Consider the following 26,763-nt stretch of genomic DNA (forward strand, 5'->3'; position numbering starts at 1 on the left):
ATTGTTCAGTATTTATTGCACTACCTCAACCTGTCATCCGCTGCTATAGTTATATTTATGTTTATTTCTATTTGCACTACCTCAACCCCTGCTGTGTATTTTTGCACAATATTTTGGCACAATACTTTTTTTTTTACATCATTTCACTTTATCTTATTTTATTTCACTTACATTCCATTACACATATTCTTTTCGGCGCTAAGTGTCCTGTGTTCTTTTGTGTTGTCTTTCTTGTATTTATTGTCTTTTGCACTGTCTTGTCTATGCTCTGTTTGCACCTAGCTGCACACTGTGCACTTTACGTGGCTAAGACAAACTCCTGTCCTAGCTCTGTGGTGTTGTTTTTGTCTTGCACTTGTTGTTGTATGTTTATGTAGCACCAGGTCCTGGAGAAACGTTGTTTCATTTCACTATGTACTGCGTCAGCTATATGTGGTTGAAATGACAATAAAGCTTCTTGAATCATGAAAATGTACATATAATAATGCAATTGTAATATAAGCGTAATGAAACATTAATAACATTCCAGCAATGTAGCCAAACTCATATCAACTTTAGTAAACACCTCCATAATGTATTAAGCCATAAACATTGTACATTGTATGTTAAACCAGTTTATATAATCAAATAACACTATTTATTTATTTATTTTTTTAGACATTTACCGGACAATAAACATGTAAAAAATTATGAATTTTTATATAGAGAAAATATTACTGTGTTTGCAGTTTTATAACAGAAAATCTTTAAATGAAAATAAAAGTGGGTTTAAAGTTTAAGTGACTTTAGCCAAGGATTTTGGCACATTTTTTAACACATTAATTTTACCACTAATCATATTTGGCCATTATAATGTATTGAGCATTAAACAATCATTTTCATCTGGATCAATCTAAACAATCAACCTATACCACTGCTTTTGGATATTGTCCATTGTTTAAGAATACAAAACAAAAAAACTACTATATAAATACAATTGAAGTGAAATAAATCCACATTTGAACACCTGATTGTTTGTTTGTTAATTGTGTAGTCTGCATTTTTAAAATGTATTTATTAATGAATGGATAGACTTGTAAAGGTCCTCGTAAGTACTGGATGCTTATATTCATATGTACAGTACTGTTTTGTCAAATTCAAGTTACTTGGTACTCTGTTTTACCCATTTCAGATAAATGTCATGCCTGAAGAAATATGACAAAGTGTGCTCTTCTTAAGCAAAGTAGCCCCAAAGAAATACATTGGCAGTGAGTAGAATAATGGCATTGATATTGCAAACATTTCTCCAGAGAGGTTCCTCTTCAATGCTAGTCAGCTTTTTCTCCATTGCCAGCTGTTCCTCTCTGCTTAGATCTGGTTTGGGAGCTTCAGAAAGTCCACACAGCCACATTCCCACTCGTCTCCACCACGTAGGCTTTGCCATGTTCAGCTCGAGGTTAGAAGCAGGGTGCGAAGGTGCTGATGTGGGTGAGGTTGCCCACAGATCCTCCAGATCTACACGCTCCTTCTTGCTGTTTCTTGTCCACCAGGTTAGACGGATAAGCTGCAGAGATTCAGGTGTATGTATGAATTTAGGTTGATAAATGTCACTGGTGAATATTAAGGTGAATTATATGGCATTTATTGTACATAAATAAAATGATTGTACGGTGTATGTGTAAGAGTGAATGCTTTACATGTTGCTCTGGAATAGGAGAAGTGCAGAGGCTGACTGCAGTAATGACCAGCACTGTCAGTGCGAGCAGTATAAGAGCAAAGTAGAGGTAGTGCACATCTTTTAGTATGGTGGGTCTCATGTCCTCAATGCCACAGGAAGGAGTACCATAGACAAACTCCATCACCATGCGTAAAAGACCGACCACCAAACCCACCATCAGCCCCCAGAACGCTCCCTAGATCGTTAAACAGACAACTGTAGTTAGCAAGCATAGTTCATCCTGAAAAAGCAGCATTTAACCATATTTAACCTTCATGATAGCTGATGGAATCCTGGAGGTTTATTGCATATTGAAATCCTTTTCAGTGGAGGTAATTTAGGTATTTAGGCAATTTACAGCATTTGTATTTATATGACAAGATCAGTTGATAGATCATGATTTAAATCATTAAATAACAAATTCATCCATCATACAATTGTCTGGCTTCTACCCAAAATAGATGAGTGTGTCGTTCCAGGCTATGCCACTGCAATGTTGGAAACAAAAACATGAGAAAAAACCCCTCAACCTCTCTGTTGTGTGCTGTCTCAGTTGTACGTAGCTTAGGATGAATTAATAAATGAAAGCCAAATGAATAAACCTTCATAAATACAGACAGGAGGTACAAATGTGCATACACTGCTTACTCCTGTACTGTACTGTAGACAGCATATTTCATTTGATTACAAAATTAATCTGTTCCAGATCAGCATATTTATTTCAGAAAGTCTATTTTAAATGGAAAAAATTGTGAATTAAAGACTGCTTTACTTAAAACATTTAATCCTAGAGGGACAAACAAAGAAAGCTGTGCTGTTTTAAATGTAATATTTTTTCAAAGAGTGTGCCTTGTGCAAAAAAAGTAGGGCACCACCAGTATAACTTTGAGCAATAACTAAAATGCCTCACAGTATAATAACCTTAATGAGAACCAAACACAAGTCTAATCAATTCATTAACACTGAACGGTTTCTCACTTGCTCATTAACACGACTCCAGAAGATGGCCATCAGGAAAACGGCAGTGATCGGAGGGGCCAAGTAACTGGTTATGGACTGAATGTAGTTGAATAGCTGCCCACTGTTGGCTGACTGAATAATTGGAATCCATAAGATGCTCAGGACCACCAAGAATAAAATAAATACCCTGTAGATCAAATCAGTACAAACTGTCAAATAATAAGCAAGAGTTTTAGGTGGATCTTGGAAAAGTATCATAACGTAGGGGAGGTAAGTTATATGAACAAGTAAATGTAACAAAACAGAAATGTTTTATGTCAAGATTAAAAACTGTTTCATTCACCGCATGAGAAAAGTTAGTTTAAGAGCTAACTATACCTTACTTACATTTATTTAGGGATAAATGTTATGGATAAATAGTAATTTTTCTTCTGTTTCTACACATCTGTAAAGCTGCTTTGAGACAACATCCATTGTTAAAAGTGCTATACAAATAAATTGAATCTAATTGAATTGAACTGTGGATACCAGGATTGAATTATTTAAATCTCAATCATACAAACCTATGCAAAACACTCCAACCAAACATGATTATTTCTCTTTACAGAGTGATTGAGAATGGTCCCTCTCATCCCACACAGTTGTTTTTGAATAGAGGAAGCTGCATGCTTGTGTTTCACATCTTGGTGTATGTATATGACGCAGAATTGCCATAAGGGAAATTGTTTCTACCTGCCCACGACCATGAGCTCCCTCTCAGATGCCTGCCGTCTCATGCGCAGCCAGATGTCCATAGTGAAGAGAGTGCTACTGCTGTTAAATATAGAGGTAAGGGAGGACATGAGAGCAGCCATCATCACTGCAATCATCAGGCCTCGCATACCTGCAGTGTAAAAGAAGGAATGAATGTCATGCAGCTCACCTTGTTTAGAAGTTTAGAAGTTGCTTGTCACCTTCTTTGCATTCATCTGCTTGCTATTTAAAAGTCATGCAGTGATGAATGTCTGATAAATATGCACATGAGGCATAACAGCATTCTTTAATCTGTCATTCTTGCTACTAGTTACACAGTAATTGTTGATACACAACTGGAACTTTCCAGATTGTTCATTACAATGAAGCTAAAATGCAAATTATGATCATTTGAAATCTTATATTGATATGATTTTACTAAACAGATTAAGTAAGAATTTAACTCACTTACTTAACTCAGCAGCTATTTAACACATTCCAGTGTAAATGGTACTGTCTTGTACATTAATACTGAAAGATATACAGCATTTCAAATGGACTGATCGATCATCTTCAAAACCAGTGAAAGGCAACGGCAGCCGTACCTACTGGCATTAACTCCATCACTAGTTTAGGATAGGCTATGTTAGAACAGCCCACAGCAGCTCCACATATCTTAAGGCACTCATCAGGATCCACACATCCCACTTCATCTGTTCCGGATAAATGCACCATCGTGTGAGTTAGAACATATCAGAAATCTCATGTAATCTTAGAGAAGGCAGCTGACACAGTGCACTTGAAATGGTTTGACCTGCCTGGGTAGAGTGCTCTGCTGATCATCCCTGGCATGACGATGAAGAACATAGGGAGGATCTTTAGATAGCCACCCAGCACCGAGCCTCCTTTAGCATGCGACAGGTTTTTAGCAGAGAGGGACCTCTGCACTATTACCTGCAAATGACCAACGTGCAGCAGCAGAGAGCAAAGGTATATTAAGAGTAAGTTAATTCCTCTTAGATCCAAGTTGGTGTCTGGTTATGTAAACTGTTACTCAGGCAGCAAATGTGAAAACCATCAACCTTTCCATCACAATGATCTTATTCATCTCAGAAAAAATGAAGGAATGCATTTACTATAGATTGTCTGGCTCAGTAATAAGACTGGTTTGTATTAATACAGCTGTTTTTAATCCAAAACCCAGTTCCATGAATCAGTAGTGACTGATGTTGACATGGAGTTACCTGGTCAGTGCACCACACCCATGTAGCCAGCACAGTGAGCCCGAAGAGCAGGCCAGGCCATGGCAGATCACCACTGACCGGGTCCCGGAAGATGTGGAAAGCATCAGGGCGAGGAAGGTGACATGTGGTGTTTGGAACAGTGAGAGCAGGTACAGCTTTCCCGTACAGCTCTACCAAGCCCTCGTACCATCCCACTTTATTAAACGCTGAATGTACAGGAAAAAAGAAACCACTTTACCACTGAGTGACTGATATTGCAGAGTCCTCAAAGAAAACTACCACATCAACGATTACACCCAGCTGCTGCTGTGTTAAAAAGGCTTATGATCAATTAGATTAGAGAATTCACCAGTCCTGTGGTATTATAATATAAAATAGTTACCTATGAACATGAGAACAAATGCTCCAACAACCATGATGACAGTCTGCAGTGCGTCAGTGTAAATCACTGCCGTCAATCCACCTGCAGCAAAACATCTGCAATCCATCAGCAATCGTGTGCAGAAAAGGAATTCAGATAGAGGATAATGTGGTATTTATTACCAGCAATAGTATAAAGTGCTGTGACTGCAAGCAGCACTACAGTGGAGAGGTACAGGTCCCATCCCAGTGACACCTGAATGAACAGAGCTCCAGAGAAAATGTCTGTCTAGCAGAAGCAAAGCAAACAAGTCAGGGTGCATATCTGCAGGGTTCTTATAGATCTAGTACAAAATTTCAGATGATATTCTGGGGAGTAGTATTAATATTAATATTAATATTAGAGGTATTATTATAGTATACAAGGCAGCCTCCTTAATCAAATCGCAGAATGTAGAAACTCTAGAAACCCCTGATGTAACACTGATCAGCATTTAACAGCAAAAAAACTATTGTTTTTTTGTTAACTTGAACTAACAGCTTGATAATACTCTTGGACCCTGATTTATTTATACTAACATAAGAAGTCACATTGTATAAATCCATCTGCTAATAGCTGTAAATATAAACCATCTTCGTTCAGTGATCATCATGTGCTTCGGCTTCTTACTGATATCTTGGTGAAGATGTAGAGAATGAGAGACAGGACACTCATGTAGATCCGAATCCGCTGGCCTCCAAACCTCTTCCTGAGATATTCGGGCATGGTGACGACTCCAGAAGAAATGTACACAGGCACAAAGATCCAGCCCAAAGCGACGAGGACCCATGCTGCCTATCATAAACAGCACAGCATTTTCTATACACATCTATTGTGTTAAAATGATTTCAGAAAAAAAAATTAACATATTAACCAGAAATACATTCACTAAAAGGACGTGTAGATTATTTTTATTTACTCTCTTACTTTCTCTAGATTGCACTCAAAGGTCACATGACTAATACTTTTTTCATTTCATTGTCTGTATCGCTTATTCGATCTATACTCGGGTCACGGGGAGCCTGTGCCTATCTCAGGAGTCATCAGGCATCAAGGCAGGATACACCCTGGACAGAGTGCCAACCCATCACAGGGCACACACACTCTCATTCACTCACGCAATCACACACTACGGGCAATTTAGAGACTCCAATCAGCCTAGAAGCATGTCTTTGGACTGTGGGAGGAAACCAGAGCACCCGGAGAAAACCCACCAAGCACGGGGAGAACATGCAAACTCCACACGCACAGTGAGCAGGAGCTAACCACTAAGCCACCGTGCCGCCATGACTAATACTATTACCTCATAATTATTAAATATCACACTTTGCTCAAGTTATTGAATAGCTTTAAATGGACATAAGTCCAATCAAGTTCAGTTTGTAATCAATGTCCTTCACTACTGTCAGAATGGTGTCTTTAAACGAAACCTTTTTTGCTTTTAATTAAACCAGATTTTTAACTTTACAGCTGTGAAAGTGTCTGTAGCTTACAGAACTCTACATCGTGGATAATACCACTGTGTAACAGGTTTTTCGCAGGCTGCTAAACAATTACTTTCTAAAGTGAAAATATTCAGGACTTACATTCCACTCAAATCCCCCAACAGCGAGTCCCCCTGCTGCCCCAGTGCCTGCTAATCCAATGAACAAGCCACTGCCAACATTACTGGACATCAAAGAAGCTCCAATCTATCAGAATAAAAAACCAAGAAAATGTTTTGTCCAATTGTAAATGGGCAATAACTGAGTGACCAGCTTGTATCTGATATCTTTTTGTATGTACACATTATCAATTTTAAAACCTGCCAATAAGGTTTAATAGTTTAATCTCTAGTTATATCTTTTATTACTTTTATCTTACTATCAAATGGTCATGTCATATTAGCAGGAAAGCACGTCCTTCTGCACATACAGTATACAGTATACTTTTAAGTTACTCAAACTTGTTACAAACTCACTGGCCACCATGTCATGGATCTGCCTGCTAGGAAGTATCCTCCAACGGTTCCCCTGTTGGCTCTGACAGACGACTTAAAAATGAATGAAGCTCATTAGCTGCTACATCATCAATTAAAGAGAATGCCATAGTAAAAAGACTATAAACTGTTGACGTACCCATATTCCCACTGCTAGCACAAATGTAAAGTAGATCACCACAACCACAATATCAGGGATCTCCAGCGTAAACTTTTCATTCTGTTTTGGCTCGGCTGTGCCTGTAACCAGCTCAGGTGAGGATGTCATTTTAAAAGTGCTATAGAGTGAAAGAGTGTGAACTTTGAGGCTAGTGCTGATTCGGTGAATGATTAATCAAAAAATCCTGAGACCTCAGCGTATTAGTAATATATAAACCAGAAACACAGGTGAGAAAACCCTCACACAAGGATGTAGAGTACAGAGAACGGTATCAAAACACGTACCAGCCCACATACCAGGGAGATATCAGGACTAATTAATGAAATCATTTTAAACGCTTTGTCAATGCAATGTCACAGGTCAAATCTGACCAAATAACACTATTGATTGTAACACAAAAAAAACAACCTTCTAATTATGCTATATATTTTCTAGAGCAATAAATACTACAGTATTAAATACAACACAGTCTCATTAATTGTGTGCAATATTGCAGAGTGATATGGCATTACTCTACAAATTTTCATAATTTTTTTTTTTTTTTTTAACAAATTGCTAACAGAAGAAAAGCAACTATTACATCCTATACACTGTCAGAAAAAAGGGTACCACAGAGGTACAGTTTTGTTCCTAGGGGAACAAAAAACATAATGGTACCTTTAAAGGTACACAATAGGTACAATTATGTTCCCAAAACAAGTTATAAAGGTATGACTAGAGGTACAAAATTGTACCCTTCAGGGTACCACCCCAGCGACGGCTACTTGTACCTTAAAAAGTACAGTTTTGGACCTTTTGTTCTGAGAGTGTATACCAGGCTTTTGGGACATTGGAGGACACCAGAGAACCTGGACACAGGAAGAACATGCTCAGATACTATATACACAGAATGACCCGAGCTCAGTGCTGGAGCTGTGAGGTGAAAACACACCACTCTGCTTCCCCTACATAAAACTATGGCATTTAATACATTATATAATTTAATTTGGTATTGACTATAAAGAACTGTTATGCAAACATAAATTAAAAGGACAAGATTGATTTTAGGTATTCCAGATTAAGTTCTGTGATTCTATCAGAAAAAGTGTATTGATATCCTACCATATCACACAATGTAAGTGTTTTGGTGGCCTAGTTCAATTACAGATTTATCTGCACTCTTTGCAGGGCTTGTTTGGTCAAATTAACATTCAAAATTGCAATTTCATTCTTCTTACATGACACCTGAAGATGCTAACGTTCTACATCACACTCTCTCTCTATATACTTTAAGCACCTTTTTCACAATATAAATATTACACAATTTAATTATGTGTATGTGTGTGTGTGTGTAAGACAGAGAAAGAGAGAGATAGACATTAGAGACACTTCTGTGATTTTAAGAATCTTTAATTATTTGATGATAAACAAATAAAGCACACTAGTGTAAGTTCTGTACATGTGAAACGGCATATATTTGCTGAATAGAGAAAGCTGGTCTGTTTATGTTTTCTTCCAGAACTTGCTGTAGTCCTCCAGTTTAAAGTCATCATCAAACTCATCATCCTTTCGTTTTGCCATGTCTTTCTTAGGATCCCTCTTTCGCATCCTTGCCTTTCTCTCCTCCTCTGACAGACTTGTAATGTCCACAGGCATCTGAAACACAGAACAAACGAAATTTATGCCCTTTTACTTCAAAATCTAATAAGACATCTTTATCACAAGGACAAAAACTGGTCAAATAACTAGATATTAATAAGAATGTATTATTATAATGAGATAACAGTAATATTTATATTTATTCTTTTATATATATACACATGCTATATATATATATATATATATATATAAAAAACAATCTTTTATCTTTAATCCTAAGAACTGCTGCTGTTTGTTTTGTATGTGTGTAAATTTTCTCTGGCAGAGCAGGATCTTCTGTTTTGGTCATGTGATCTTGGCTTAACCCGGTTTGACGTTTTCAAACCTTAAATAAGATTAAAAGTAAATGTGCTGCCTATTTAGACACTTTAACAAGGCACATTTTAAAGATATTAAAAAAAGAGCTTGTCAAAGGGGGTACAAACTTCTGAACTTGTTAACAAACTACGATATGAATAGAACTGGCGTAATATTTAGGTCTTGTAGTAGTCAGGTATTTTAAAACAGGGGTTAATTTTTTCCCAACGCAGAACCCAAGTAGGTGCAATAACTGCATAAAACGGTTTATTAATTGCACTAACCATTAGTATTCTCCGAGGTTCTTTGTATCTGATATTAATAGTGGAGCCGTCTGGACGCACCAGCAGCACCGGGTACATGCGCTCATATTTCTGTCTGCTACAGCGAACCACAGAGGATCTGTTGGAGTTTGACTGAGCGGTCGTGGTGTGAAACGAAGACACCGCAAGCAAACATCTCTGAGACAGCACTTCCTGAAGACACCTAAAGTGGAGGAAATGTCACAATTAAACAAACACACGGAGAAAGGGAAACAGGAGCAGTGAATGGGACATGGGTGTTATTAATTCCGAGAGAACGTGCTAAAGTGAAAATATAATTCTAGGTTAATACAGAGCCGTTCATTTTAACGTAGTACACTGTCTAAACTGTGTGTATGCGGTTGCGTTCTTTGCATACTGAATGATCGAAGATATACATTTATGGACATTTGCGCCTAAAAGGATCACACCTGAAGCTGGAATAAGTTTGCAAGCAACAAAACAGTGATTATTCTGCTATAACGGAACATCCCAAAGTTTTTTATTACTCCATTACACCACTTCCACCAGCCTGGACTGTTGACACAATGGTGGCTGGGTCCATGGATTCATGCTGTTGGTGTCAAATTCTTTGTCTCACCATAATCATAGTCTTTGTCTCACCAGATATTGAGATTCATCAGATCAGGCTAGCTTTTCCAGGCTTTAAATGTCCAGATTTGGTGAGTCCTTTGCAGGCTCAGCTTTCTGTTCTTGGCTGAAAGAAGTGGATTTCTACTGTTGTACCCTGTCTGCATTAAGTTTCATCCTGTTGTACATTCTGAGATGCTTTTCTGCTCAACACAATTATACAGAGTTACTGTATCCTTTCTGTCAGCTCAAACCATTCTCCTTTGACCTCTCGTTTGCTTTTCTGTCTGCAGATCTGCTGCTCACGGGATGCTTTTTCTTTATTGCAACTCTAGAAAATGCTGTGTGAAAACCCCAGATCATCAGCAGTATAGGGATACTCAAACCAGCATGTCTGGCACCAACAATCATACCACAATAAAGATCACTGAGATTAGCTGAAGCAGCTGGTCCGTATCTGCATGATTTTATGCCATGCACTGCTGCAACATGACTGGATGATTGTATAAATAGCTCAGTGAGTGGACATTCACATGTACTAGGAATTTGTCTTGGTGTATTGGTCAAAGCTGTATACATTCAACACACACATTTCAAACAACACAACACAATCGCTCATCAGTTTCTCCATTTTTTCCTTCTCACTGAAGTTAATAATACAAAACAAGCAGGTTATCGTTTTAACGAGAAACCGGAAATCCGGAAGACTTTTATTGGAGCAGCTTAAGGTATTACTGTAACAATGCCCTGACTCTGGAGACTCCTTTAAAGACTAATAACAGGTTTATATTGATAAAGAAGACAAACAACTGAGGCCGAATCTAAACAGAATTTTGTAAGGTGCTAAAATTTAGAAAATAAATAAATAAGTCACCTAATCAGCTGTGGCAATTAAACGTAAAATATCAATAATTATTATTAACGGAATCATTTGCAACAAATAGGACGTGTGTGTTTTAATGTAAGCATTTAGCAAACGGAATCTTTACTGCTCTGTAAAATTAATACTCCTTAAAAGTTCAGAATTCACTTTTTGTCTCATTTTAAACTGCGATCTTTAGCTGATTAACTCGCGTTACTGTCACCGACACTGCTGTCCTGTTAGCGCGCCTGTGCTAAACTGTGTCCTGTGTTTTACTACTCACCTGAACATGCTCCGATGATACGTCTGTATTTTATTCAGAGCCATATTTCTAACTTTAACACGCACTTTTACCCTTTATATTTAAGAAAATCGTGCAAATACATACAGAGGATGGAGAAAAGGTCAACATACAAACGCATGTGAGGCGTTCGCAGAATTACTACCGTGCAGAAACAGTAGCACGGCACTACTTGGTTCCTACGCGTTGTATACTTAAGAATAGCTGTTGTCTGTTTACTGAACAAAATAAGAAACAGGGACAAAAAAGAAAGTAAAAACACATCATTTCACACTGCGTTCTAAGAATTCTGATATACTATAATTATAGAAATATGAATGATATTTAAAAACGTACTATGCGTCGATTTTGTGACAGAAAATGTAACTGAAAATTAGTTGGCCCTTGGGAAGAATTAATATATATTTATATATACTCAAAAGAATTCCAGGGAATAGGACTAGGACAAAGTGGTTACTACAGATGCTACTAGATAGATGGTTGGATAGATAGATAGATAGATAGATAGATAGATAGATAGATAGATAGATAGATAGATAGATAGATTCCTGTGTTACAGCGGCTTAATAAGTTACAAGATAAACCACACACACACACACACACCAAAATATAAAATATAAAAAAAAGAAAGAAGAAAACCTTAAATATAGAACATAATATATTATGTTAAACATAGTAGTACAGATATGAAACACAGTTGTGCATTTAACCATAACATCAGTATTTTAGGATATATAGGTACCTTGAGAGTCTAGAAAATAGTGCTAATGGTTGTAGTAGTGTAGTGTGAGAGTGTTCTCACCTGTCACACACAGGTGAACTATTGTACAATGTTACTGCAAATGGTGTGAATGACAACCAATCTAAATTCTAACTGAAATCAAAGCGTTTATTGTCATGTGCACAGTGAGGTAAACAAGTTTCCCTGTACAATGAAATTCTTTCTTTGATGTCCACAGTGAATGCCCAGACAAGTACAAAGACTATGTAAAAATAAATAAATAAATAAATAAATAAATAAATAAATAACACACACACACACACACACACACACACATATAACCGGTTTTCTCTGGGTGCTCCGGTTTCCTCCCACAGTCCAAAGACATGCTTCTAGGCTGATTGAAGTCTCTAAATTGCCTGTAGTGTGTGATTGCGTGAGTGAATGTGTGTGTGTGTGTGTGCCCTGTGGTGACAGGTTGGCACTCTGTCTAGGGTGTATCCTGCCTTGATGCCCGATGACGCCTGAGATAGGTCCCATGACCCAAGGATAGATCTGATAAGCGGTACAGACAATGAAATGAAAAAAAATAAAATAAAATAAACATAATACAAAATAAAACTATGCCACAGAATTAGAAATATAGATGTATGTATGTATGTATGTATGTATGTACTGTATGTGCCAATATTGACTTAGGTGCAAAACAATAGTACATTAATATGTGCAACTAAATGCAACTGTAGATAATAATAGCATCAGCAGTCACATTAACAAATGTGCAATTTTGATGCAGCTGCTTGATAATAATAGCAGCAGTAACATTAACAAATGTACAAAATGAGAAAGAGCAATTTGGTCCAACTTATCTATGAAATAGATGAAACTACTCTATGTCCTCTGGCTACCTGTTTAAAAGTCTAATGACTGAGGGAAATAAGGTGTCCTTTAACCTGTGCCTCCGTCCTGAAGATCCATGTTAGGGATTAGTGGGGTCTTTAAGGATGGAGTCCTGTGTACTCTGCAGTAGTAAATGGTCTGCAGAGAGGGCAGTAGAGTCCTGATGACCTTCTCAGCAGTCTTCACCACTCTCTGCAAATGTTTGCGGTCCCTCAGAGTAGTGCTGCCATACCACATGGTGATGCAGTTGGTCAAGATGCTCTCAACAACACAGCTGTAGAAGTTGTTGAGGATCTTAAGTGACATGCCAAATTTCCTCAGCCTCCTCAGGAAGTACAGCTGCTGTTGTACCATTTTAAACAGCTGGGTGGTCTTGAGTATCCAGGTGAGGTCCTTGCTGTTGTTGACCCCCAGGTATTTAAAGCTGCTCATCCTCTCCACTTCAAGCTCTCGGATAAACAGTGGCTGGTGAGTTCTCCTATCCTTCCTCATGTCTACTATCGTCTTCTTTGTCTTGTTGAGGGTGAAGTTGTTGTCCTCACACCATGTCACAAAACTGACCACCTCCCTTCTGTGGCTGCTTCGTCCCTGCCAGCGATCCGTCCTATCACTGCTGTGTCATCAGCAAACTTCAGGATGATGTTGTCCTTGTGGGACACGACACAGTCATGTGTGAACAGTGTGAAGAGGATGGGACTGAATTAGTCTTTTGGAGAATGAGCTCCAAACTCATCATGGTTCATATACTCTCTACTACAACTATTACTACTACTACTACTACTACTACTACTAATAATAATAATAATAATAATAATAATAATAATAATAATAACAAAAATAAAGGGATTCCCTGCACAATGTCAAGCAGTGGTCCCTCTTCATGAAAGATCATTTTGACTGCACTATGGTTTAAGATGACATATATAGTATACAGAGGGGCCAGAGGGGCCCAAAAATGTATACACACTTTAACAGTTGTTACCTATGCCCTTTAAAACTTGATAATTGAATTATGGCAGCAATGTGTAGTATTATGTTTCCTCTAAAGATGCCAATAGTCGCACCATTGAATTGTTGAACTCCCTCCATGCTATTGAATTCCTTCAACGTTCCCCAGACTTAACACCCCTTGATTTCTATCTGTGGGGAACACTAAAGGATGTGCTGTGCCATAGAATACCACCTATACTGGCTGCACTATGGGAAGAAAGTGAAGTATCATGCGTAGTTTGGCAAAATCAAAAGTGTCTGGATGCTAATGGTGACCACTTTGAGCACCTATTGTGACTTAGAGTCACCCTTTGATAATTAAATATATTTAGTAATCAAATTTCTATATTCATATATTTTTCATGTTGAAGTGTGTGTACATTTTTGGGCCTGACCAATATCTTTTTGAAAGTTTGTACCTATATCTAGTTCATACATGTTGTCCAGAGGAGATTACATTCTTTCAGTACAGACTTGCGTAAAAGCTTGTAGTAGGAGTTCAAGAGAAAGAATAATAATAATAATTTAAAAAAACATCAGCCCACCAGCACACCCATGCAGCTTTTACACAACGGTCATGGCATTGCCATTAAAAAGACAAACCCTGTTTATAACATGCTGCAAACTCCATTTGATTTCTGCATGATTTATTTCAGTGCTTTTGAACTGGGAGGAAAGCAGATCTTGCTGTAGATCTTTGTGTTAGGCCCAATTAAAAACAAATTCCTAAATTCTGTGTTACACCTAAGCCCATGGCTAGAATCAGATCCAGTTGGATGAGATGAAGATATGTTCCAGTGGATTTTTCTCTTTGGTTTAACTCAAAATGTTCTCAATTACTATAATGAAATAATGCAATTAAATATGATTTTCCTCACTACTCAGTGAAATATTATCCAATCCTTTTTGTTTTAGCTTAACAACCATTATGCTAGTGGCGTGCTGGAATTGAAACTATTTGGCTGCAAAATATTTACTCTTGTCTTTACTCTCACTAGGGGGCGCAAAAAAACCTTAATGAGAGCTTATGCAAGTCAGTGGTCTCTTTTAGAAATGTAAACCTTTTTCAGTATCAACACAACTACTGTACCTGAAAAAGCCCAAACCCTTTTCGGCTCATAAACTTTGACTAATTAAACTGTGTCTATGTTGGTTTGGTAGGGAAAAGAATGGTTATTAAGCTGCAGGGGGTTTTGTCTTCCTTTTATAACACAAATGAATCATGCAAGTTTGCACAAAATATGCAAACTTTGAAAACAAGGTCTGAAAAATATCTTCTTTTACGCTTTGTGTAAAATATCATACACAGAACCACTTGTTTTTTTCTAGTTGCAGATATGAATGTGTATATGAATGTGTGTTTCATATACAAGCAAAATAAGGCACAGTAAAATTAAGATTTTAACCTTTTTCCAAATATAAAAATCTTTTCACTCAGTTTTAGAGGACATATATAATTTCACTCTGCATATCCCGGGCAATGGAAAAGATTCCCATTTACTTGTGATGCCCGTTTCTCTTCTGTCATGGCTCAAGCCAAACTTCTGTGAAGCCACGTTCGAATGAATCAGTGACCTTACTGTGGCTTCAATTTGTCATCGAGATAATTTATCATTGTTCCACGGAATAGTCTGCAGTCTCAGTTTCAGCGAGTTTTGGCAGCAGGGGGTTTTAGAGAGGCTCGGCCATCAGGCAGGTGAGTGCATGTGATAAATGATGGCTGTAGGGGGAAAAGAGACTTGGCTTGTAACCCACAGATGGTGGACACAGAACAGAGAGACAAGGGGATGAGACTAGACTTCACATATTACTTATGAAGGCAAGTCTATGTCTATGGTGAGAGACACATACTTTGAAATGTAAACTGACTTAGATTTCAGAGCAGTGCAGAAACAACAAGATTTTGTTTGTTAATTTGTTATTCTAAAAAATAATCTTAAATTGGTTGACTTACATGAACTGTGAAAAGATTAGAAACATCGCAAACGTGGAACGGATATCACAAAATGGTCAGGACTGGTGGCACAGATATGTGTGAGAAGAGATGTGTGTATTTTGAGGGACAGTGCAGTTTTCTCATGGTGCAGCATTTCACTGGGAGCTTGTCAGGGCAGGGCAGTCTAGGGGCAACCACACACACACACACACACACACACATACACACAAAGAGCATAAGAAGATTAAGCAACAGACAATTCTATGTGCATGTCCTTTAGCTAAGCACACCAGTAATGTATATTGTTACAAAAAGATTATGGGAACCTTCAGCAGAACTCACACAAGTTCCAAATGGCTGAAGTGAAAAAGCAGAAATTACAGCAGGTCCAGGACAGTAAGTGGGTGCTCTTTTCTCCTACTCCAGTATACAAAAATGTACCAGCAACAATACGACATTTGTGTTGCATCTCACTGGATCCATTGTGAGGCTATTCACACACACACACACACACACACACACACACACACAAACACACAGTAGAGACACTATGCCATTGCCACTCATGTCATCTGCTACAGGCAGTGCATCAATATTTGCAGCTCCAATTAGGGCATGCTGTAGAGAAAAGCCTGCTTGTGTGCTCAGTCATACAGTTATTGTTCTCCTATTGTGAAGCTGTGTGTGAGTGCCGGGGATCAGAAGAATGCAGAGGTGCTACACTACTTGCTCTCATCTTCTCACATGATGGAAAGACTTCCTAAATTAGACATTTTCCTAAAATTAGAATGCTAGCTACAGCATTTTTTTAGTCTTGATACACTGTCACACTGACACACTAATGTTCCCCATATTAATTGCCTCCTGGTTACTTCCCTGGTTTCTTTCCATATTCCATAAACATGCTGGTAGCTGAATTGGCAAAAATGAATGTGTGCGTGTGTCTGTGTATGTGCAGTGCCATGTGATGGACTGTCATCCCATCCAAGGTATATTCCCACCTCATTCCAAGTGAAGGCTCTGGATCCCCCATGACCATGAACCCTGAAAATGAAAAAACAAATCTACATATACACTGTCTATGTGCATGCACATCTGGTCTGTCTACAAATCCCAATTGTACATCCATTTGTACATCATTGCAGTGTTATTTGCTTGACGGATTTCATTTGCTTGAAGGATTTGTGCTGTTATTATTTTAATAATTGGACAAAAGATATATATCTGCAGAAGGTCACATCACTCACAGCCTGCATAATAGTGCAAGTGCTCAGGCTCCAGACCATTAACAGAATTGAGGGAGGGTCAAAGCACATTTATTTATTTAGCTATATATGAGAATAGGCATTGCTTATTGAACTGCAGATAGTAAATAAAAATATATTGATTCATTTCTACACAATTACTGCCACCATTCAAATAAACATGCATTCATCTTCAGTCATTTTACATTACTTTACTGGCATCCCAAATTTCCATTCAATTACATGACAGCCACAGCATCCTAATTAAATATCGCATCTGCCTAGTTTCATACAGATCGCCAATACGTCTGTAATTGACTGTATATATAAATATACTGATATAGCTGAATACATCTACAGTGCAGTTTCGCAATACATACGAAACGCGCGCGCACCCCAAGCACAACACACGTGTATAGAACGTGTCGTGCGCGCGTGAAGGGGCGCAGGCGGCGCTGTGGAGGAGCGCACGTGCAGCATCTCTGCCTCTGCCCTATTCAGGTGACAGAGAGGGAAAGCGAGCATCCTCACAGCCTGTTTAGCTGACACATCGCTGTTGTGTGATTGGATGATTGACTGCAGCAAAGCAAGCCTTTTTCTGCGCTTCTCGTGCGCTCTGGGTGTAACGGAGCGATCAGAATTGCGGGTTGGATCCACTTGGCATTGTCAGGATCTCGAAGTCGTGCTGAGCGAAGCATCAGAGTAAGTTTAACCAAAACTAACTTCTTCTTCTTCTTCTTCTACTTCTTCTTCTTCTTCTTCTTCTTCTTCTTCTTCTTCTTCTTCTTCTTCACTATAACCTCTTAATATAACCACTTTCATTGACCTCATTACATCAGTTTGAGATCCTGACGTATTCCTTGCATATCTTAATATCTCAGACTGTTTTTCAATAATCACTGCACTGCATTTCAAGATTGCAAACTCCATACCAATAATGACTACAATTCAATAATGTTTTGCATTCCACATCAGCACTGAAATTGCATTTAAGTAATGACTGCACTGAATAAGTTTTACTGTAATATTTTTCAGACATAGCGTTATGGTATTACATATGAATGCATCTGTCAAAGTTGCATATTTGTGTTTGATGTATTTAAAGTCCTTCAACTGAAGCATGTAATGGTGGATTTACTCATTGACTTCATATATTGCTTGATTCTTAAAGAAACATGTTCATGCCAAGTTGAAAGTAATGACTTGAGAAACTTAGTACTTTTTGCCTAAGTATCCAAACCGTGCATGACTAGACTTGAGATTTCTGCATAGCTGTATTTATTATAGTGGGTGTGCTTGTCAGAAATTTAAGACGAATTGGAGTATATTACAGTGTACTCTACAGAAATGATATGTCACTGATACACTTTCAGGGTAACAGGACATGGCCACTTGCTCTTCCCATGTTGAGTGCTTATTGACTCATGGGTTCAGTCATAAAGTGTGTTAAGTAACTAAAAGATTTACCTCCTTAATTTTGTGTCTGTAAAAAAGCAGCTTTTTTGTTTGTTTGTTTTTTTTACATAACCCAATGGAGCAACCCCCTGTGCCCTTGATCAAAGTTCTGGCATTGTATCTTGACTGCAGTAATGCCCCATTGCTTAAAAAGCTTCCATTAGAGAAATGGCAATCTGTCTGGCCAAGTGACCAGGACTTCTTGAACCTGATCCGAGCTCAGTTGAGTCTGCCTTTCACTTTCTAAGGAGCATATGCAGTGCAGATAGATAGAGAGGCATTTGTTGCACTTGGTTGCAATTTGGGGTCATGTTGGTGTGGCAAGGTGGAGATATGAAGCAAGACATAAGGAGCCTCTGGCAGTATTTAGGCTTTAGTCTTACCACAACATTAAGGCATGCTGGCAGCATTCTCATGTGGTCTCTCTCATCATTCCAAAACCCCAGCAAAGGCATGCACACCCAATCTGCGATCACAGGCTCAGCAGGTCTTGATATAATGTTTCCTACTGAGTGATATTGGACAGAGAACAAAAGAGTGCAATAACTTGTCTGTCAGAAGATTAACACTGGTTAATACTCTCCATTGTGATTTTTTATATAATAGTGTCATCACGGATACTTTAGGTTTAGGTTTCGATCTGATAATTGCCTTTTTCCAGCCCTAGTGGTTCCAGAGCATATCCTGGGAACACTGCACAAGGATGGGATGACAGTCCATTGCAGGTCATGGTGTGTATACATGTTTGTACACTCACTCAGCTAGAGGCTTCTTTTTAAATACCTACTGGCGTGTTATGGGAAGGTGAGAAGAAACTGGAGAACCTGGAAATGAAACTCAACATAGACAGAAACTGGAGCTTAGGATCAAAACCAGAGACCATTGATACAGCATGTCTTAATTTATTATTTTAAAAGAGCTATAAATGTTCAATTAATTCTAGTAATAGTTAACTAACTGAAAGACACAATTAGATGATTGGACAGAAGCAGGAATTAGTTGATTGGATAACTTATCTATCTTGCCTTATCTGAATTGAGATATTGATGATGCACTATTTTGACATATGCTAATATTCAGTACTAGTTGAACCGATTGCTCGGTGTTTGTATACGTCATCCTGTCTGTCTTTGTGTGAACAGTGAACACTGAATGCCAAAAATATCAACAATAACAACAATAATTGCATGATGGATATTGCCCTGAGTGAAAACCCAGCCTGAGATCAAGTGCTATGCAAATTAACCAGATGCTTTAACAACCAGTTAAATCTCATGGAGTAAGAGTTAGTATATAATGACTATATATATGAAATATATAATGAAATATATAATGAAACCATAAAGTAGTTTAGTATTTAGTAAAGTCCTAAATAACACGTTCTTCCTGTCTCTGCATGGGTTTCCTCTAGTTTCCTTCCACTTCCAAAAAAAAACCCATGCCACTAGATGGATTAGTGACACTAAATAGTAATTATGTGTATAAGAGTGTGTGTATAAGTGTGGCCTGTGATGGATTGAAATCCAATCCAGAGTGTATTCCTGTCCTATGTCTATTCTTTAAACTTTTGGAGATCCATGTCTTGTTCCCATTTTAAAAGAGAAAATCACTGTTTGTTTATATCTTGATTCCTTTGCCCTAGTTCACAGGGTATGATTTCCTTGATAGTAAATGGGTTTATAATAGGTTTATAAGTGTGAGTCAAATGAAAACCTTTCTTTTAATTTTGCATTGTGTATTGCAAAAATGTGTCACAAAGATGTATCAGGTTTAAAACAGCAGTAGAAAACGCTATTGAGACAATGGACCATGGTACATTTTCCCAACTACAAATTTAATGTGCTATTTCTCTAATTTGCACTTTTAAGATTTTAATTTGTCTCACCATCATATATGCTTAATCTAATTATAACCTATTATCTAAAGTACCTTCTTAGAGGCAGAAGTTTACGGAAACAGTGATTATACTGTAATTAGTGTATAAGTGTAGCAAGACACAGGAATCTCATGCACTAGGAATCTACAGGAATCTACATCTCCTGTATATTATATTGTGTAACCTGCTCTTAAATTCTTTACCATGCACCCTTTGAACCTGGGGCCTCTTGCCAGTATTTACTGTAACCTGGACAGCTGCAGTGGTAGAAGAATCTGGCAGCATGTCTGTGAGGATGAGTCAAGAGCTGCCAGAGAATGTGTGATTCAGACCTGGGTTGTTTGCCCCAGTATAGGCCTGGAAGGCACGTTTTAAAAGGAGAAAACATTCCTCTCTCTCATTTTATTATCCATGGTTAACAAGAGAAAATGAAACCTTCTTTAGATAGAGGTGCATTGAGAAGAAGGAATTGGGCTTGTGGCATTCAGCCATCATTATTCCTTATTTATGTCTTTACCTACTGAGAAAATGGTCTTGGTCACTACTGATCTACTTTACAGGTGAGATCAGCTTAACTTAATTTAATACCTTTAATGACCTCATGTTTAACTGAAAATTAGTGCTTTTTGGGAACATTACTTGTAGTTATAGTTCCCGTACAGAGAATGTATGAAGTGAGCTGTTATCTGTCTCATTGCAAAAGAATCACAGAGGGAGAGGAGAGAGAGAGGATGGTGCCTGTCTCCTCTGCAGCTCCCGAATGTCGACGCATGGGTCAAGTATCTCTTAGGGCTGGTGTAGGAGTGATTGTAGTGAGGAAAAATGAATTTACCTGTTACCAGTGATATTCAGTAGCAACAGTGTTATTCTCTCCTGAAGATAATAAGACCAAAAAAACATTAAAAAAAACACATTACTAAGAAACAAGCTGAAGACTTTTCCCCTGACATAAACCTTAAAGCTTAAGTTAAATTGTAAAACTTAAAGTTACAGCTTTATATCTGGTACTGGAGACTCCTTTCAACAATGGTAAAAAAGAAAAAAGGAAGCCCTTTACAGAAAACCTTATCATATAAATGATTATACAAGATGTGAACCATCCACCATACAACTAATGTTAACATACATGTTAATATAAAACTGAAAATGAATCAGCACCTCCTATCAGAATCTAGCATTAAACAGTGCTGTGGTATAACACAAATTAGACACTTCCATACACTTCCATACACAGTGGTAGCTCAAGTGGTTTATGCCCTGGGTTGTTGAAGGGAAGATCAGGGTTCAAGCCCCAGCACCACTAAGCTGCCACTGTTGGGCTCCTGAGTAAGGCCCTCCAATGATGAGATATGCGAAGAAAAAAATTCACTGTGCAATAATGTATATGTGAGAAACAAAGGCTACTTAACTTACACTATGAGGCATGTCAGTGTACTGGCTAAGAGCAGCAAATGATGATGTGTGTAGCACACTGGAAATATCCTTCCAGGTTCGGATTCTTAGTGTATGAAGAACGAAATAAAGAAATTCCATAAATGCAGAAAAAAGTGCAGTGTCAGCTATAAATACACTTTTTCCCCAAAAGAGTATAGGACATGTATTGCTCTGGGTGAAATTTCGTTCTGTTTTGTTCTGTTATTTTCTGATTTATGAAAAGCACATACAGTTATAGTGAGTCAAATAAAAAGCAGCATTCCTGCTAAAGCAATGAAACCGCTACATGCAGCAGCAGGCATAGGAGTATTAGGATTATGATTAGGATTAGTATTAGGAGCAATGCTTTTACAGTTTACTTACCCTGAATCTAAGCTCTACAGGCCTGCAACAATTTAGGTACAGATGAAATCTCATTTCAGCTTATTCTCAATAGTGCATGATTAAAGAAATACCAGAAATGGCCATCTGTGATTGGGCAGATTTGAAACTGATTGATAAACAGTGAAAGTACTTCCTTGAAATGAAAAGAACATTTTAAGTAGCATTTTACAAAGACTAAATTTCAATTGAATTTATTTGTATAGCAATTTTAACAATGGACATTGTCTCAAAGCAGCTTTACAGAAGTATAGAAACATAGCAAAACAATTATAAAGTTTAAAGTTATGTTACTATTTTATCCCTAATGAGCAAGCTTGAGGCAATGGTGGCAAGGAAAAACTCCCTGAGATGATATGAGGAAGAAACCTTGAGAGGAACCAGACTCAGAAGGGAACCTCATCCTCATTTGGGTGACACTGGACAGTAAATAATGTAAATGTTGATAATGTCCTTTCAACAACAACAAGCAAAAGCTCTTGAGGAACTAGTAGGTCAGTGTTCTGAGTTTATTATAGACTTAGCACTAGTTCCTTACTGCCGAAAGCTGGCAGATGCAATGGCAGTTCAGAGATGGCATGATATCCATCTCCAAGTGGTTCTATCCACAGCAGTCCCCTTGGTCACAGGCTGTCCACGCAGATCTATCCTCAGCAGCAATGAGCACCACTTAGAGACGAGCACTAAACCTTATATCTAATGGACTGTGAGGAGGGAATATAGTGTGGATGGGACACCAGTCCATTGCAGGATACCTACACATCTTTATTCTTCTAGTGGCAATTTAGTATAGCCAGTCCATCTACTGTCATGTGTTTAGAAGATGGTAGGAAACTGACAAAGAAAGAACGCACAGAAACGCACAGAAACTCCACACAGTAACCCAATTTCAGCATTGATGAAGTCAATATAGTTCAGAATATTAAATATTCCTTACTTGCATTTGTTCAAACTACACTCATGTTAAGGTGGTTAATCCTCAAAACTGGAAATATGCCAGCATTTTTATTTTTAATAGGAGTACTCAATGACATGATTGACTAAAGTGGACCTGAAGACATTTTCCAAAAATACAGTAATGATAGATAGTTAGAAATGACATTGCTTTTCATGGATGTGTATGAGTCTTTGTAGGCAAGGACATACAGATATGACCTTAAATGTGATTAATATAGAGAAGGTTACCCTGACAAGAAATGCAGAATGTGGCTTTTAAGGGAATTGGATCGAACCGTTGCGTGCACACACGCATATATCAGCTGAGTCCATTAGTTTCAATACCTTCATCATCATTACCCTTTTCATGTAATGATTAGTCTAACATGAATAGCCTGATGTACCAATTAGTGTTGCATAAATCTAGCACTGAAGGACTCACTGTGTAATACATCTGTGTATTAATTTGCCTCTGTTTTTTGTAACAGTTAAACAGGAGAATATAATGCAATGATGTAGACACTTACATCACTTTTGAAAGCTGTCAAATTGTAATATTTAACACCTAGGCCTTCACTGTTGTCCTTCCTGAATTAATCTATCTCTATACCATCATCATGACGCCACGGCAATAGATAATCAACCGTTAAATAGCAAAGTAAAAAAGAAATTAGGCTACAGTATTTCACACCTCACAAGGAATAGTCAATTTTATTACGGTTACTTTTCTCAAAAAAGACATTCTTGATGACGTATGCAGCAAACTGCAATCTCCGGAGGACGCAGCATCCGAAATGAGATGCAGCGAATATAGAAACATTGTATATATGCGGTTCGCTGCCTCTGACTACTCCAATTATCCAATCAAAGGATGGGAAATTGCTGACGTAATCGTATGCCTGCTAGATGGCACCAGTGACGCCAACTCGAAATCTGATTGACTATGGGCGCCTGCACTATTGATTCTGAAGGCCTTAAGGCAGATTTCTTTCACTCTGGCAACACATGATGAAATATGATTGGATAAATACTCTTATCATAAATATACACTACTGGAAGCGGCGCAACCAAGAGAAAAGCTATGAAATGTAGAGACAATTGGGAATAATTTAATACACATTCATGGAAAAATATATTAAATGTATTAAAATGCAAGTCAGTGATTCAGATCACTGCTGTTTAGGCCAGCAGAGAAGGCCTTGCTGGCCCTGACGGTCTGCCACTGTTTAATACTTACATGACTGTCTGTAGTCTACTAAAGTAACTATAATTGCTTCTACTAGAAAAGCAGCAAAGATAACTTCTTAGTATTACTCAGTGTTGGGCTACTGACTGGAGAGTTGTGAGTTCAAATCCCAAGACCACCAATCTGCCACTGTTGGGCCCTTAAGCATGGCCCTTAACCCTCAACTGCTCAGTTGTATAAATAAATGAGATGAATGTAAGTCGTTCTGGATAAGGGTGTCTTCCAAAATGCCATAAATATAAAGTATATCCAGGTTGCTAGCTAGTTCAATTAATGTTACTAAATTAGGAATCTTTTATACAATTTGGTTGCATATATACTTCTTTGTGCCTTTTTTGTGTGAGTGTGTGTGTTTATGTAGGTCTTATAAGTGGTTTTGTAGACATACACAAGTGCCTTGTTATGTCTGATTTCGTAAAGCCATGGTGACTAACATGACTAGAGCAAATTTTGCTGATCCAGCTTCAACAGACACATTAATCTTGGTAATGTACAGATGGGTTGACTCAGGAGTGTTAGAGTAGGGGAATTCCCCAAATTCCCTAAAACTCCTAAACTAGACCTGTTTTTTCATGCAACTCCTAATAATTGAACATGAAGTCATGTGAAAGCAAATTAACTTTAATTCAGGCTAGTCGGAAACCAGTTCTTTATCTGCAGTATAAAAGTTAGAGGTAAAATCAGCATTTGAGTGACCAGACATTTTCTTCCTCTTCATATCCTCCAACCTTCAGCTATACACACACACACACACACACACACATATATATATATATATATATATATATATATAGGTACACTGATCAGGCATTACATTATGACCGCCTGCCTAATATTGTGTTGATTCCCCTTTTGCTGCCAAAACACCCGTCATGCACTGTGTATTCTGACGCCTTTCTATCAGAACCAGCATTAACTTCTTCAACAATTTGAGCAACAGTAGCTCGTCTGTTGGATCGGATCACACTGGCCAACCTTCGCTCCCCACGTGCATCATTGAGCCTTGGCCGCCCATGACCCTGTCACCAGTTCACCACCTTCCTTGGACCACTTTTGATAGATACTGACCACTGCAGACCGGGAACACCCCACAAGAGCTGTAGTTTTGGAGATGCTCTGATCCAGTCATCTAGCCATCACAATCTGGTCCTTGTTAAACTCACTCAAATCCTTACGCTTGCCCATTTTTCCTGCTTCTAACACATCAACTTTGAGGACAAAATGTTCACTTGCTGCCTAATATATCCCAGGTGCCATGATGAGGAGATAATCAGTGTTATTCACTTCACCTGGCAGTGCTCATAATGTTATGCTTGATCGGTGTATATACATATATTTATAAAATGTGATATTGCTTTAATGAAGGAAACAAATTTAGGCTACAGGTTAGTATATTCAATATCTATTTTCAAAATCACTTAGTTCATTTATACTGAAGGTTTTGTTTTAGGGACATGGAAAAGATTTGAAAAAAGTTTTTCCTTTTTTTAATTAGAAGATGTGAATTTTGAAAAGGCATGGTTTCATTGATTACACAGGGGTTACTAGGTTTTTAAGTATGTAATAAAATAATTCAAAGAAATATCTCCACTTAGTCTTTCCTTGGTCTGACTCCTTGGTTCTGACTTCCACCTGTTAGGGGTTAAGTAATTACCTGATGAGTTAAAACAGGTGTTTTAGATGAACATCTGAATTTATAATGTCTATAAATGATCTGTGTATGTGATGGAACATTGGATGATACACTTCTAGCTGCCAAGGTGAAATTGTCCACTAGCGCATAACCCCCACCCCCACCCCCCCTCCCCCGCACACACACACACTTACCTAATAACTATAATGGCCATCTTGAACACTCTGCCAAGTTATATGAAGACATTCTGCAGCTTCATCTCATTTTTAATGCAACGATTCCTCAGCATTTTTGGTGGTTGAAGTCTTGTGTTAAAAGTGATTTGTGTCAGTGCATGGGGAAACGAAAGCTTTATTCTTTTGGCCTACAAGCTAACAGTTCCAAACATAATATGTCTTATGTAAAAGAAACCTGCTACTGATGTGACAGCTGATTGCCTGGAGTGCGGAAGAGAAACACAGTAGAAATACAAACCTGTCAGAAATTAGACAGACAAAAGCTAGTCTGGAAAGTGATTAGTGTCTAGCGAAGCACCATCAATCTGTAATTTCAATGCTTTCAGCAGGAGCCCGCATGCATACCTGCATACACAGATACTGTAACAATCATGGAAATTTTTACAATTTTAGACCACTTAGTATAATCATGTGTTCTCAGTAGATGAGTGTTTTCAAAGCAATATTGATAGTCTCTGTGTGGGTTTGAAGAACCTTCTCATGGCCACCCTTGCTAAGTCAAGACAAGTTTTGACCTCAGCCGTTTTCCTCTATTTTACGTGAGCAAGATAGTAAAAGCACAGTGCATATCTTTTATCCTGTCTGGGCACAAAGCCAATCTTTGTACTTTAATC

The 26,763-nt window shown here is 38.0% G+C and overlaps 3 protein-coding genes across 4 annotated transcripts in view; 1 reads left to right on the forward strand and 2 right to left on the reverse strand.

Moving 5' to 3' along the window:
- Nucleotides 1-539: 539 nt before the first annotated feature.
- On the reverse strand, nt 540-7,283 carry slc5a9 (solute carrier family 5 member 9). The gene is made up of 13 exons (XM_058388922.1): nt 7,150-7,283; nt 6,993-7,064; nt 6,619-6,723; nt 5,663-5,827; nt 5,176-5,281; nt 5,015-5,095; nt 4,633-4,838; nt 4,207-4,342; nt 3,994-4,101; nt 3,389-3,539; nt 2,675-2,843; nt 1,677-1,892; nt 540-1,543 (listed from the first exon to the last, which is right to left on the reverse strand). The coding sequence occupies exons 1-13, from the start codon at nt 7,276-7,278 to the stop codon at nt 1,214-1,216; spliced, it is 1,974 nt and encodes a 657-aa protein (XP_058244905.1). The 5' UTR covers nt 7,279-7,283; the 3' UTR covers nt 540-1,213.
- Nucleotides 7,284-8,552: 1,269 nt separating this feature from the next.
- On the reverse strand, nt 8,553-11,309 carry mrpl55 (mitochondrial ribosomal protein L55). Of its 2 annotated transcripts, none has more exons than XM_058388946.1 (3): nt 11,275-11,295; nt 9,390-9,591; nt 8,553-8,805 (listed from the first exon to the last, which is right to left on the reverse strand). In XM_058388946.1, exons 1-3 carry the CDS (start codon nt 11,280-11,282, stop codon nt 8,653-8,655), a joined length of 363 nt encoding a protein of 120 aa, XP_058244929.1. In that variant the 5' UTR covers nt 11,283-11,295; the 3' UTR covers nt 8,553-8,652. The 2 variants fall into 2 exon arrangements, with proteins under 2 accessions (XP_058244929.1, XP_058244928.1); XM_058388945.1 differs by having other exon boundaries at nt 8,559-8,805; nt 11,144-11,309.
- Nucleotides 11,310-17,515: 6,206 nt separating this feature from the next.
- Nucleotides 17,516-26,763, forward strand: part of bcar3 (BCAR3 adaptor protein, NSP family member) — a 74,061-nt gene continuing 64,813 nt past the window's right edge. The window contains exon 1 of the mRNA XM_058390339.1: nt 17,516-17,654. Within this exon, the coding sequence (XP_058246322.1) occupies nt 17,521-17,654 (134 nt within the window). The 5' untranslated portion in view covers nt 17,516-17,520. The remainder of the gene's footprint in view (nt 17,655-26,763) is intronic.

This window comes from Hemibagrus wyckioides, linkage group LG05, assembly GCF_019097595.1.
Source record: "Hemibagrus wyckioides isolate EC202008001 linkage group LG05, SWU_Hwy_1.0, whole genome shotgun sequence".
Lineage (NCBI taxonomy): Eukaryota > Metazoa > Chordata > Actinopteri > Siluriformes > Bagridae > Hemibagrus > Hemibagrus wyckioides.